The 15512-nt window shown below is 39.4% G+C and overlaps 1 protein-coding gene across 10 annotated transcripts in view; it reads right to left on the bottom strand.

Moving 5' to 3' along the window:
* The window catches only part of PSPC1 (paraspeckle component 1), a 57609-nt gene extending 42846 nt beyond the window's left edge, over positions 1-14763 (bottom strand). For all 10 annotated transcript variants that reach the window (XR_014589285.1, XR_014589286.1, XR_014589287.1 and 7 more), the window contains exons 1-6: positions 14307-14763; positions 12315-12616; positions 9664-9759; positions 8455-8651; positions 4297-4381; positions 3295-3403 (exon numbers count right to left, since the gene is read on the bottom strand). Coding sequence is in view for 4 of the 10 variants with exons in the window: in XM_083854636.1 (XP_083710762.1) it covers positions 3295-3403; positions 4297-4381; positions 8455-8651; positions 9664-9759; positions 12315-12616; positions 14307-14687 (1170 nt within the window). In the remaining 6 variants the exon portion in view is untranslated. The remainder of the gene's footprint in view (positions 1-3294; positions 3404-4296; positions 4382-8454; positions 8652-9663; positions 9760-12314; positions 12617-14306) is intronic.
* Positions 14764-15512: the final 749 nt, after the last annotated feature.

Here is a 15512-nt window from a genome sequence, read left to right as displayed (position 1 = left end):
TAACTGACTTTTAGAAAGGAAAGGAAAAACTGCAATCAATATGAAAGGTTTATTAATAATTTATCTAGTAGAGATCACACAAGTAGATTAATGAATTGTTTAGGCATCATCAGGCTGCCCATTAGATTAACAATCAATGAAATCTAATTTCTAATGTTAATGATCACCAGCCACAAGAATGCTTCAGGAAAAGAAATCCTCTTCCAGAAAATATTTTTGTTGTCTGTAACGATCTGTAAAATCAAGTAACTTCTACCTACACTAAACCCGATTACAAGATGTTTTTCAAAAGTACTTGTATTTTTAAAAAATGCAAGTTTTATGAGTCAGGGAAAAGACACAGATAGAAACCTTCAATGGGAAAGCCTAATACTGCAGCTTTACATGAGAGGGTTCAATTCTGGTTGCCATTGCACTTACCATTTATCTTCCTGTTTTAGACTGACCAGTAAAAAGTGATAGATATAAGTGAAGGAAGGTTACTTTTCAAAGCTTATAAGAAACAAAAACAAAGATTAGAAACAATTATTATCCTACAAAATACATTGTTGGCAGAAGACTTTAATATGTTGCAAGTATAATGCCAGAAGAGTTTATCAATACTTGATATGATAAAGAGCTATCCAACAGTACCAAAAAATGCAATTCTCACCAAGAGTCAACTTTTTCTCCAAAAATAGAGAATAACTTTCTCAATTCATGTACAGTGGTAATCAGAGTAGAAGTAAATGCAAGATGGAATCTGTTCACAGTAAACAAGTATTAGTAAGAACAAATAAAAACAAATGTGTTGTATAAGAAATCCTAAGCTGAAAGCAGATTTCAGCGTCATTTTGCTATCTCCAGAAAAGGTTTACGGTTTTTCTCTGCTGCAAAATGCAAAGGCTTTTTCAACTGCCATTCACACTACATAACTACAGTTATCTAAAAACATTTTATAGAAGTGTCTAAAAAACGATAGGCATGCTTTAGTCACAAGGCTGCCCCGATTAGAAACTGTTGCTAAAGAAACACATCAGTTGCCATTTTGTTTCAAATTTTCCTCTTTTAGTTTAAAGAGCGTTAGAAGTAAAACCTAAGTCAAGACATAATCAGCACACTAAAGACTAGTCTAGAGAATATATTTTTCATGTATTATTGTGTATGCCTCTTCAACTTCATATGATGTTTAAAAAACAACACCTGTATTCTACAGTCCTTTATAAATAAGTTTAAAAGCTTTTGGTAGGGCTGTTACTGCAAAGCTACATCTATGCATCTTTGGAGTGTATAGCTAGGTCCAGATGAACACACAATTTCAGTAATGTCTCAGTGGGAAAGCTACACTCTTCCAAAGCAGTCTTCCGCCTTTTACCTTTCCCCTCCAAAAAATTCGATGTATAAAAGTCATTAAAATTATACAAAGCGATTGAAGTGCTTTCCATTTGAACCACTCTCCATTTCTTATCCTATATTTTTGCCAAGTCCAGCACACCAACTTTACCAGTTTCTATTCATACAGGGTTTGGAATTGAAAAATGTAGATAAGCAACAAGGATGGACAAACTGTGGTAAGCAATTTAAGCACAGAGACTAAATACTATTATCTCAAGATAGATATAAGAATAAAGCAGCAAAGGCTGTGATGGCCAACATTATCTAGTTTTCCCCACTCCAAGCTGCAGATTACAGGCCACAACCTCCTAACAGCAATGGAATCTGAGGGAGCTCCTGCCATCCCAGGGCTGTGGCTCCCAAGTTCTCTGCAGCAAGAAGCACGGGTCTCACAGAGGAGCCAGGAGGAGAATTCTGACAGTAGCTTACGGGGTCAGAAAGTCAGGCAACCCCGAAAGATGCTATATTAAGATATTACAGTGATATGAAATTTTACATTTGGCACTACAGAAGTCATCAGTAAGTACTAATTCTAAATTACATCAGACAACTGTTACATGCTGTTTCCCTACTTATGTTTAATAATATTTGGAACACACTAAAGGATAGTGTGAGTTCTGAACTTTTGGTCCTCATTACCCTGAAGAAAAGATGTGCTGAAAGCAGTTTTCTTTTAGACTGAGAATATATGGACATTAAACTACTGTCTGCTTTTGGATGTGAGTCCCTCAAAAGACAGTGAGCAAAAACAAATTATACGTGTTAGTGAAATCAAAGCAACTATTTTGCTTCCTCCCCATCTTTACTAAAAATACTAAGGGGCAGATGAGGGGAAAAATGTCCTGCTGAGAACAGGAAATCATTTATTTTCTAACATCTCTCAGGATGTCTCAGAACATACATAATAAATTCTTCACAACCCTTCAAAAATTTCATGGTATAGAATATAAAATGTTTTTCTTTCACAGGAAGTAGCTGAGAAACCAGCAGTTAGTTCATTTCTGACTGATGTATGAAGTTGCACCTCTGAAGGAGAGCAAAATCCCCTCCTGCAGACTACAGTTATTCTAATAACGTAAAAGAGCATTGTGTGGATTGTTTATTCATTATTTCCTCACTAGGAATAGCTGTAATAGTAAAAGGTATCCTACTCAAGAGAAACTAAAGCATTTGCACCACAGTTTGCATTCACTGAACTGATCCAGTTGGCAGAAAAAAGTCATACCCTCTGGCCAAAAAAATTTAGAAGCTGACTCCTCTGATAGCACCACTTTGTTAGTCCTGCAAGGATGAGTCTTCAGAGGCAAAGCATACCTAAATTACTAATACAAATAATGTACAAATTATAGCAGAGGAGAAATTTTCCCTCACTTTCATAATCTTTCAGTCTCCTTTAGTAATGATTTGGATGCTCTCCTCATCCAGTTATACACAGGATCAAAAGAGAGACTGATTTTAGGCTCCATATGAAACTAACATTGCCCTTTTTGTTTCTGAAAATGTTCTCAGTAAGTTAAGCATAAGCCAAGATCAGTAATTCAAACAAGCTTAGCAGCATGAACTGGTTTAAAATTTAAACCTTCAGGCAGAGTAGGGCACCTCAGAATGGGTGATTCCTATCACCTCCCACTTAGAAAAAACTATTTTACTGAAACATTTTAATTTGCAAGTGAAAAGAAAATAGTATCTGAACACCTTCACATAACAGAAGTGTTACATCATCAGCTTGTGGGAAAAAATAGCAGTGATGTCATCATACAAACGAGTAACTACACTACTATGTAGAAATTCACTCAGGAGAACAAGGAAATACTGAAGAAAAACAGCCAACAAGAAGATGGCACTTCAATAACTAGTAAAAAATAGAATAATGAAAGCATTCTTTGGCAATTTGAACTTTCACCATAGAACTGTACTTACATTGTCCATGAAATTTGGCTTAAATCCTCCCTCTTGCTGCCGCCGTAATTCCTCCTGCTCCCTCTGGCGCAGCATCTCCTCTTCACGACGTCTGTGCTCTTCTTCATGTCTAGGATATTTTTCAAAATTATGTCAGCTTTGTCTCTTGACCTGTTCAGGCTTGCACTCAGCTCACAGGTAAGATCAAGCATATACACAAAACTGGTCGTTAATTATTTTTTACATAGTGTAAGGCACAAAGCTACTCAACTTGATGGATTTGAGTACTTTTGAAGTTTTGAGTTGTTTTTTTTTTACTGGAATACAAGTAATTTCAATACCAATACATTCTACACCTACTTCTCCAGGTATAGATCAATAAACAGGTTAAAATATTCCAGTTTTTAAGAAGCCACTATAGATTAAAACATCTCAACAGTGCCAAAAGACACATTTTTAATTCTGAGATGTGTTTGTGCTGTTCTTTTTATCTTACTGACTTTTTTGTGATATTTGACACAAAAAGTATAAATCAACATGATGAAATGACATCTATTTTCTTAAACTTCAGAAGAGGCAATTATACGCATGAATCAAATCCTAAAAAAAAAATTTGTTTTCAACATGCTAGAATATCAAGTGAAAATAACTTCCACAATCCCATGTCAGACTATAGGATTGCAATGCAAGATTCTATATGCAGATCACCTGCCCATAAAATTTATAACCATGTTCCTATTACAGGAATGCTTTGGTCACATTAAAATAATTATGAAACAAAAAAATAGGCTAAGACATTTCCACACTATTTAGAAATCTCAGAAATTTACAACAAAACTAGCAGAGATGAAATAAGTGAAAAAAAGTCAAGCAACACTTGAAACCAATCTTTTATATGAGCATTATATTATCAGAAACATCACACATGATGCTTTTGAGAAGCAAGTTTAGCTAACACATCTAAATTCATGCAGGCCCACACTGGCTGCATGCCACACCTCTGCACAGTAGAAGACAAAATACCTCAGTTGGATCTGCTTGCGCTTTTGAAGCTCTTGGTTCCGAAGTTCTTCCAAGCGCCTCAATTCTTCTTGGCGACGCATGAGATCTACCAGGATTAAAAGCGTATTTAAATATTATTTAAATATGAAAGCTGTCAGTCAATAATGTGGCAACATAAAAATTGTTATTACTGTCAAATTACAGTTCTAACATTCAATTTTTTAAACGAAATTTTCAATGTGTTTAACTCATCTCTTTCCATAAGGCTAAGTCTAGAACTTGAAAAAACACTGGATCTATGGCTTACAAATACAGAAAGGTACAAAATGAGCAAAGACCTCAGAAGTGGTTACGGAAACAGAAATTTTAAGTTCTCAAAGAAAAGGAAAAAACCACCTCTCAATCCCTTAAATCACATCCTGGTTTTACACCTAGGACAGGGCATCAATATTCTCACAATGCTGTATACTACTGAAGTCACACAACTAAAACCACGACCATATTTATGGACTTTTGTGCTCTTCACTACCTACTGCAGACCCCTACGTGGCCCACATCAGAAAAAGAAAAATCGTATGAACTTCAGGGGCATGAAGTCTGAACCTCCGTGAAGATCTATCACAGCTCTGCTTACTGCAACTTACAAATGATTGGTCTTTTAACTCCATGAGAAAGGCACAGCCATAGCCTCCTAAGAAGCACTTAAAATGCCCTTAAAAAGCAGGGCACAACTCACCATAATTACTTTTGCTGACCACTCACATTATTGATTTCTGGCTGGAAATTTATGCTTTCTCCAATGAATAATAATTTTACCATTTGCTTAAAAGCAGGTTTTTTATTTTTTAACTACATAGGATATTGGCCACATGGTACTATTCATAGAAACAACAAGTAACATTTTAGCATACCACCCATTACATGCCTTTTATGCTTTAGTTGAACAGTTCTGCACATTTTCTCTATGCATTTCTTCACTATACTAATTAAAATATCTTTTTAGTTGTGCAATTCAGTTTCCTCAAACTTGCATCAGCATAAATTATTACAACTTCATATTTTACTTTAATATCCAAAAATTACAACGGCCAGTACATTCTGCCAAAATATAATGTTTTCTTTTTGAACAAAGACGATTATCAGATATTTACTGTCACAACATCTCTGTTGACACTAGAAGTCCTTTTTCAAGCACATTTTACAGGATTGCTTTTCCATTCTCTTCTGTAAAATCAACACATTTCACACTTAAATAGAACAGGACTACATTGAATATTCACTCAAATCATAAAATCTGAGGACTGCGTCTTTCCAATTATGTTTGCCATAGAAGGTCTGGCCACTGGTATCCTGATCTTTGGGCAGTGTCACAAGCACACTATTTTTGCTTTAAACAATCTTCAGAGTACAAATGTACTTTTCTTTTAAGATGAACCTTTAGCTTGCTTCACGGTATTACTGAGATCAAAAATGAACCCGTTCTGTACAAAACACTGTCCACTGTGGGAAAAGATGTTTCCTTTTCAGTTCTTTGTTCTCTCAAATTTATACAGCATTTCCTATTTCTTGTGCACACAGGCACAGGATTTCCTACTTTCTCTCTACCACTGTCATTTACTGTCCTTTTTCTTAAGGTGTAGCAAGGTAGTAAAGTTTTCTCAGTGTTCTTCTATTTTTTCTCCTAATTTTTCATCACAGCATAGTTTATTGCCTTCCCTGAAATTGTTAGAGTGTTAAAAGTTCAACATAGCAAATCATGATCCAGTACCATTTGAAAACTGCCAAATCTTGGCAGAAAGCCTTACTAGGCCAGGTGAAAACACAGATACAGAGGTTCAAACTCTGCACAAGAGCCATTCATATTAAAAGACCTGCAATGATGGTAATTCGTGACTGACAGGCCCTTTCTCTGAACAGAAAAAATCTGCACTAAAGCAGTCATGGTAGAAAAAAAAAAGAAAACAGAGAGTATTATAATAACAATAGCCTCTGCACTTTCTTGTGCTTATAAAAGGGCAAGGTCTTAATTTTACCTTCAACCTTCTACAGAGCAGAGAGCAGAAGGTGAAGGTGTTCTCTCTCCTCAGTTCTCTCACCTCAGAGAGGTGAGAGGTTTATCAGATAAACTCAGAGGTTTATCCCACAAGCTGGAGTATCAACTCCACAAAGACTTTGAAGCAGTTTTAGCAGCTGATTTTTCATATTCTAAAGATGGAAAATAAATGCCAAGTTTCCATATAATTGATAAAAAATTAGCTCAGTCACGTTTTCCAGTATTTTCATAATCTATTTAACCATGCTATGAGAGACTATTTACAAATGTTTGATGCACACCACCAGTACACAGACCAGAAATACCATGCAATTTACTTACACATGGAAACACGTATTCTGCTTTACAAATTACTTCTGACTCAGTCTGTCAAAATATGACACTTAAAAGTGAAAAATTACACATATCAGAAGAATGAAATCTACCTTCAGAATTAATACCAGAGCACAAAAACCTGAGTACTCAAACCAACATGCTCTAGAGTTCCAGTCCTACTAGCACTCAGGGAGCAGTTTCAACAAAACCTTCAGCTGCTCATCCTTCCTGCTTTCTAACTCCTACACAACTAGAACATGACATTTTGTATTTTATTTCATATTTCATAATTACCACTTCAATACATCTTTAAATTTGACTTTGTGCACCAAGGATACAAAAGTATTAATTCTAGGTTCTAGTGCCTTAGAACTTTCATTGCATCTTTCTACAGAATCCTGTGATGTGATCTCATTAATATAATCAATATTCTTGGCATGGCATGAACTTAGACCCACACTGTTCAGAGCAACAAGAGAAAGCTGATCTTTGAAAATAAATACAAGTGAAAAAAAACCATTTTATTTTCATGCATACTAAAGCTGAAGAACTGAGAATATTAAAACAGAAGGAACACTTACTAATCCCTAGAGCTCTGAATGTTGGCAGGTAACTAACAAGAAACCTAATCATCTTCACAAAATTCTAAGTTATCTGCTACCAAAGAGGTACTCTGCTAACCAAACTGTGAGGGGGAAAAGCCCTCCTCCTCCCTCAAAAAATCCCATATTTTCTCACTGGAATAGTAGCACCACATGCATTCATGTTTTATATGAATTTTAATGGAAGGAATACTTCTCTCTTTTTTCATATAAGACTAGCACTTAACAAATACTCAAAAACCAGAATATCTTTTCCTTCATGTTGTCCTTAAAAGAAATCCTAATATCCAAAAACACACCAAAGGTGCTTTCCCATGTTTTATCATCAAGTGCTTTTCTATCTTAAAGAAGAGGCCACTGTAATCTTGTCTCAGTTTAATACATAATTAAGACATGAATTTAAGACAAAGTAATCTCTAATCTTGCCCTCAAGTACAGGCAACAGGTGAATAAATTCAAAGGCAATTAAAGAGCATGAGTTCTAGAACTGGATTATTAGCACTGTTAAATATTAACAATTAGATAAGCTAACAGTAGATTTATCCAACCTGTATCTTAAGCACTGAACCATCTTTACAACTCTCAGTCACACAAAATTACAATGTGTGTCCAACTGCCAAGGGAGGGCTGTGCTGTGTATTGTCAGCAGCATTCTGGGATCATATTAACATGCACATTCCTCACCTCTAATATACACCTGGGCATACAAGGAAACTTCAAGGTTCAATAGTTTTCTTGGAAAATAAACCAAAAAACAGTTGTCAGTCATTTCAGTGCTGCAGCAACTACCTAGCATTTCAAAACAGTTTTCTGTGTTATTACACTCTGTAAAGGACCTTATGCTTTTTATGCTATTATATGGTTATGTTTTTATGTTATTATCTTCTGCATAAGACCTTATAAAAAAGCATGGTTCCACACTGGGAGTGCACGTGCCTATTCAGGAAAAACAGGCTAAGTAAACTTTTTCCTGAAGTTATATGTAGGAAGTGAAGAAAACAGACTTAAACAATCACCTCTTTATCAGATTCTTAATTAAGTCCTGCAAATCATCAAGGAATATGTGCACAGAGAACTATTCCTTTTTCCCAGTTAAATGCACTTAATTAAATGGTGACCAGCAGAATGTCCACGTATACAGCTCAACATGCTATACAAAAAAAATTATCTGTGATAAAATGAATTTAATACTAGATTATCTGGTTTTACCTTGCCTCATCAGCATTAGCTGATGCTCATGTCTAGCTGCTTCCATTTCTGCCTCGAGTTTCTCTTTGGCTTCTCTAATGTTCCTGTCAACCTGTTCACGCTGCTGCTTTTCCATCTCATCCAGAGCCTTCCACCGTGACGCGTACTCAAACTCAAACGTTCCCGGCTGAGCAAAGCGTGGAGGCTGCTCTCTTTCCCTAATAAAAATTTTGCAGTAAGAATGTACAGAAGGACACATTTAGATCAACAGCTGCGACAGCCACAGAACATATAAACAATCACTTCAAGGGTAGATCTCACTTTTTATTAACCTGTCAGATGACTACATTCTAAACCAGACAAAGCTTCAATCAGACATTACGACAAGTAAAAAGATGATTTTCCAAAAATTGCCTAAATAAAGATTCAATTTATTTAATTTTAAGATAAAAATTTGTATTGACATCAGTAAAAAATACTAAGCTGCAGCACTAGATTAACAGTGTTCAGCCTCCTAAATCAAGCACTCAATTCACTAAACCAGTTATTTAAATAAATATCAATGCTTACTAGACAGTGCAGAATATTAGCCTGAATCTGTAACCATCAAAATGAGCCTGCATTTCCCATTCTAACACTAATATTGTACCTTACAGTGACAAATTTTTAAGAAGTCGTGTTCTACAGTCTACCAAAATAAACATTTTCGATTCAAACAACATGAATGGCAAATTACAATGTTAAAAATTAGTATTCTCAGATGAGGGGACTTCTGTCTCATGACTGAGATTCACTTTCTCATGTCATGTTTAAAGTTTTACCTGAACTGTGGAAGCTGCTAAGATTTACATGCCAGGGAGGCTGCAAACAGTTCAGGGGCTATTCAGAGAACATAAAGACCTGTGGGTATTCAAATTCTCTGCAGATTAGACCACATCCCTAATCCATAAAAGACTATAGTTTGCTGGCAACAAGCTCCCAGTGACTGCAGTGTAGGCCAATCTCTCTACTACAATAAATGCACAGAATGTTAAACCAATGAGCCAAGTCTGAGCTTTGCCATGATTAGGAAATTTGGGAAGGCCCTGTTTCATCCTGACACAAAACAGCACAACATACAAAAGCACTACTTCCTGCTACACAAACTCAAAAGTAAAAATTAGTGTATATTTACAAAGGTAACTAAGTACATAAATCATGTTTTATTAAAAAAGGTTAATCACAACTTACTTGTGGTACTGTTGTGTTTTTTGCATTAGCTTCTCAGGGAGTCCATCCTCATCATCAAATTGCTCCATTGGTTCTACAACAACAGGTCGAGGTGTTCTGGAAAACATTTGCAATTTAATAACTGAATCATTCATGAAGAAGTTACAACTTATTTTAGCATTTTGAAGAAATACTCCAGAAAGCTAACATGTAATTCCTGTGTCGTCTTAAATCGCAGAATTCCAATGAATCCAAATCTTAGGAATTATCTTCATAAAATAATTGTTTCTATGCCCAAATCCAGTTTATTCTGTCTAAAAACCACAATTTGACACGGTTCTGTTTGCTTTTTAAAACATCAAAACCACCTACCAATAATTACAAAGTACTTATGAAGGAACTACCTTTCTGTTTTTATCAATGAGGCACCACAGAGGCCATGACTGTACTGGGAAAGCAAAAAACCCAAAACAGAGCAGCGCAACTTATTCATATTTCTACTGACTTTCGCAACTTAGTTTTGCAAGTTACTCTACAACTGCAAACAGCTTGATAACTTGGTATCAATAGTACAGCGACAATTAAACATTTCTGTATAAGTTAGTTAAAATCCATTATTTGAATAACTATCTGCTCATAAATCAGAATCCTAATTTATCTCTAAAAACACTTCCTTGATATGTAGTAACCAGAGGCAAGCATGAGCCAGTACTGCCGAAGAGAGCAGTGTAAGAACTCTGAATTCTGTAAAAAGCTCTTTGCATCAGTCTTGGGAGCAGAGCTTACAAAACACAGAGCACTAGAGACATGAATTTCAAAACAGCAGCACTCAGTTATTGTGTTCCATGCCTTTATTTCACTTCGCAGATCTCCTACTGTCCATGTCCCTCACTAGGGAAAAAAAACAAAACTAAAACCAACCCAACCCAATGACCTCCCCAGTATATTTTACCCCGGGCATCAAGTTCAGATGAAAAAGAGGAAGTTCAGAATCACAGGGCACAACTCAGCAACTGTTTTTTTCTGATGCCATCTGCATGTCAACTGCTGAAAGTTCTGCTATTTAAATGCAACTGAACTATGGCGCTAACAAGTTGTGATGTAAAACAACAATGTTAAAATGCTAATGGTTTGAATGTCTAGTTTTGATACATTTAAACAGGAGTTGAAAGATGTTCTGATCAGGCAAAGAGTGTTCAATTTAAAAAAGTAACACCTTAAACTCTGAAGCAGAACGTGGAAGTAGACGGCAGCAGATTCACACTAACTGTCTTTGCAACTGTACATTGGGGAACATGTCACCTGAGCAAGAAAACGATCGAGTGCTTTTTATTCACTCAGGCCATGCTTAGATGGTCATTTCAATTCAACTGATCTATCCAGCTGGTAAAACAAGAATACATTCCCCTCATACCCCAGCTTCTTTTCCCTGCCACCTCTCTCATGCCAAGAACAGCATTCGTGTAACACTGAACTACATCACTTCCCTGGTTTGGCTCACCACATTTCCATTCAATTAATAATGCCAAGAAAACCCAGGAAATAAGAACAAATTGCTGGCCCCTCCTGATAACAGTCAAGATGTATTCAGAGTAAATTTACTATGTAACCATCAAATCACTTCAGTAGCACAGGAGATTCGGAGTTCCAGACCCCTTACTCACCTGTCAACTCCTCCTGGCAATATTTTCTCCTGCCTTATTCTCTGCTGGACCTGACACTAGCAAGCACCCTCCTGTGCTTGAAGAGACTGCAAAGGACCCCGACACAAATTAATGCTTTTCTGTTGTTTTTGTAACAAGCACAAGCGGCTTATGGAAGCATCAAGAAATTCTTGAGCACATAAAAGAACAGCACAACCAGGGCAGGAAAGGAACTCCAAGCTCAATTCAATGGCAGCAAGGTTTCATGCTGTGAAACCACACCCTTATTTTCACAATGAGAATCAGAAAAATAAAAAATAATCAGAAATACGTATAATTCCATGCAGTTTTTAAGAAGGCATTTGAAAATGTCACTCATGACTATGTCAAGTACTGCAGTTAACGACTCTCTTTGGCAAGTACAGAAATATGAGATGCAAGAGAAGTGCTGCTATTTGCAAGCTTGCCTGTCCTCGAAATAGATTGTTTCCCAAACATCACTAGTATAAACCTCTTCAGAATCTCAGTCTTCATTTTAAAACAGCCAGAAAATCCTGGCCTTACAAGCCACAGGTAATTTTTGAGATACAAACACTTTCTTTAGTCTACAGAAATATCAGCAATGTCATGCACTGTTTTGTTAAGAAACAAAGGAATATTATTTTGTCACTTTGTAATGGGATCAGGAAGAGTGCAACCGATGAAAATAAAGCCTCGACAGAAAATGCCTTATTAAGTAGAGAAGGAAAAGTAATATTGCATATGAAGTAGAAAAACCCCAACATTTTGCTCTCAGACTCTCATACAGTAACAAGAAATCTTATAAACAGTAAGCAGAAAAAGATGGTTTTCTTTTTAAAAAAATCAAGAGTATTTGTGGTATTAATGCAAAACACTTTAATTTCTAACTCCACGGTTTTCAGAATTTGAAAAGAAAATAAGAACTGAACTAGGGAATATCACGAATGCAATTTTTGCTCACATCAGGAAGCTATAATTATTAATTCAAGCGAAAACCACTGAACTTACGTTGTAAGCAGGAATGCCCCATCACTGCATCTTTCCAGAGCTTTCCGTGCTGGAGGTTTTGCTGCAAACTCTACAAAACCTTTCCCTGTAGCTCTGCCACGATCATCTACGACAACAACCGCCCTTTCCACCGGCCCGAACTGCGAGAACGCCTGTTCCAGCAGCTCATTGGAAACCACGGGCGACAGATTCTTCACAGTTAAGGCAGCTCCGTGGGTGGCAAATCGAATTCGAAGTGGTCGGCTCTTCAAAATAGTACCATCAAGTTCTGCCTTTGCTATTTCTGCCAGGGTCCTCGATTCCTTTATGAAGATATAAAATATTTTATAGCTTTTATTTGCTAAGACAACAAATAACACTTTTCTGTGCCCCCCACCCAAAAAAAAAAAATTTAAAAATAGCAAAGTTGCTTTCCTTCATTTGAGCATATTGGTACCAGGATCATTCGACTTTTTCCCTCCAATCAAAAAAAACCAAAACAACAAGAAAAAAAACCCAACAAACAAATCAAAGTTTCTGTCCTCTGATAGAAAATAAATATGCATTCATTACCTCATAATGGCCTCTGATGGAAAAAAATGCATTCATTATCCCTTATGTTTATTCTCAAAAACAACACAGGTGCATAATTTTTGTTGCACATTAGAGGACTTAACAAATTCTCATTATCATGGTGCTCCTCTGTAAAGGTTTTGAGCAGAGTTAAAAACTTCATGCTTTTCACGTTTACCTGCTGAAATGTTTATATTCTGCGTCCCTAACTCCCTGCAGCAGGAAATGGTTTTCAAACGTTACACCACAGGATCTAAGGTGTTTTGAGTCGGGTTTTTGTCTTGCTTTTAAATAAGTGAACATATCGCACTGGCTCTCAATGGATGGCCAATTCAAATTTCATGAACAAATGAAATTATGAAATTACCACCTTTGCTCATATATTTATTCGTCTCACATTAATGGCCTTCTGCACCCACATCCATGAGACAGTGTAAATCAATAAATATCTTTTTTCTCTCTTCAAAAAACTTCACCAGGTTTGATACCTGCCATCTCGGACATTTAAAGAAATTCTTTATATATTTCTTCACAGTTCAACTGGCTAGGTAAGCGTTTAAATATACATATATTCCCTAAATGCAATGGAAAAGGGAAGCTCACATAAAAACTCTATCTAATCCCTATTACACACAAAAATGAGTAACGAGAGGTAAATATATCTCACTTCCTCCATAAAATTGCTATTTCAGGGCCGGGGAATTCTCAGGGTAAAAGTTGCATGGCAGAATGCCACAAGTATTTTAAGATGACAAAAAAAAAAAAAAAAAAAAAAAAAAAAAAAAAAAAAAAAAAAAAGGAAAATATATAGGAAAATATGGAAAAATCATAACTAGATACCTAAAGCACTCTAAGGCTATTCCCAGAATGATACAAATCAGTGCATTTCAAACAGAGCAATCGTGAAAACTAATCTCGCACTAAATTACCATTTAAATACAGTATCATAAACTTTTCGGATGATTCCTTTTTTCCCCACGCTTAACTCGAGCACGCTTAATCAAATATTGCATTATCGCTAAAAATCCAGCCTTATCTGGGCGCAAGTAATTCAAACAACCCGCGGTCCACGACCTTTTCAATTCCGCGATTTTATGTTCTGCGTTCACGGTGTGCGAGCAGCTGTATTTCGAAACAATCCTGTCCATTCTTTAAAATTAACCCTTTTAAATGCCATGGGGTGAGGCCAGGGGCTGGGAGGACTCCACTGGATGCGGGGTCTGGCTTGGACCAGACACAGAGGCCAACAGGGATGGGGGAAGAAGGAAAGAAGGGGGCGGGGGGACCAAGGCTGGCAGCGAGGAGGAAGAGAATGGGAGGCAGATGGTGCCTTTTCCTACACCACCGAAAAGGAGAAAAGGGGGCGTGGGGCGAGGGACCGAAGCCTGTCGCTTTCGGACACAGCCCCAGGGTGACCCAGGGGCCCGCCCGGCTCCTCACCAGACGGATGAAGCCGAAGCCACGGTCCCGATTGATGAAAACCTCGCTGGGCTCCCCGTAGCGCTCGAAAAGGCGCTTGAAATCCTCCTCGGTGATATCAGTAGGCAGATTCCCCACGAACAGCCGGCAACGCTGCGTGTAGCTCTTCTCGCCAGGCTTGAGAAAGCTCTTGATATCGATAGTGAACCCGACCTCCTGCTCCTCGTCTCTGCCGCCTTCTTTGCCGGGCGCCAGAGCCATGGCCGCCGCCGCCTCGCTCTCCGCTTCTAGGCCGCGCAGTCCTTTCAGGTTGCCGCCGCCGCCACCCCCCACCATTCCCAGCGGCGCCGCCGGGGAGCTGTTTTCGATCCGCACTTGCTTCAAGTTCCTATTCGCGGCCATATCCGCTCCTTCCTCGCGGGTTCTCCCTCGGGGGACGCGGAGCGCTGCTCGCCGGCCGCCGCCTCCGACCCTCCACCGGTTCAAAATGGCGCCGCCGCCAACCCCGACGAGCTGTGCCGGCCCCGCGGGAAGCCCCGCCCCGGCCCCGGCCCCGCTCCCCCTAGCCCCTCTCCCCCTCAGCCCGGCCCCGCTCCCCCTAGCCCCGCTCCCCCTCAGCCCGGCCCCGCTCCCCTCAGCCCCGGCCCCAGCCCCGCTCCCCCTCAGCCCGGCCCCGCTCCCCCTAGCCCCGCTCCCCCTCAGCCCCGCTCCCCTCAGCCCCGGCCCCAGCCCCGCTCCCCCTCAGCCCGGCCCCGCTCCCCCTAGCCCCGCTCCCCCTCAGCCCCGCTCCCCTCAGCCCCGGCCCCAGCCCCGCTCCCCCTCAGCCCGGCCCCGCTCCCCTCAGCTCCGGCCCCGCTCCCCCTGCGCCCCGCCCCGGCCCCGGCCCCGCTCCCCTCAGCCCCGGCGCACGGCGATGGGCCCCGGGCCCGCCGAGAGTGGTCTTGCCCTCCCTGGGGACAGACGCGCGGCCGCGGCTGCGCTGCCCTTTTGTGTCAGGGCAGAGGTGTCCTCAGCCCGTCCGCAGGCACAGGGACCCCTCCCTGGGGTCTCTCCCGAGGGAAGGGCAGCCGGGTGGGATGCCCTGGTCGCTGCGGGAGAGGGAGGCAGGCGTGACACAAGAGGCGGCGTGGACAGCTGAGGGAGTCACAAAACCACAGCATCAATCAGTTCGGAAAACATCTCTTGAGCTCATCGAGTCCAACCTGTGGCTGAGCACCGCCATGTCAG

This window comes from Zosterops lateralis (genome assembly GCF_965231275.1).
Source record: "Zosterops lateralis genome assembly, chromosome: 2".
Taxonomy (NCBI): Eukaryota; Metazoa; Chordata; class Aves; order Passeriformes; family Zosteropidae; genus Zosterops; species Zosterops lateralis.
Note: the sequence above shows the minus strand (reverse complement) of the source record. Positions and strands in the feature narration are given on the sequence as shown.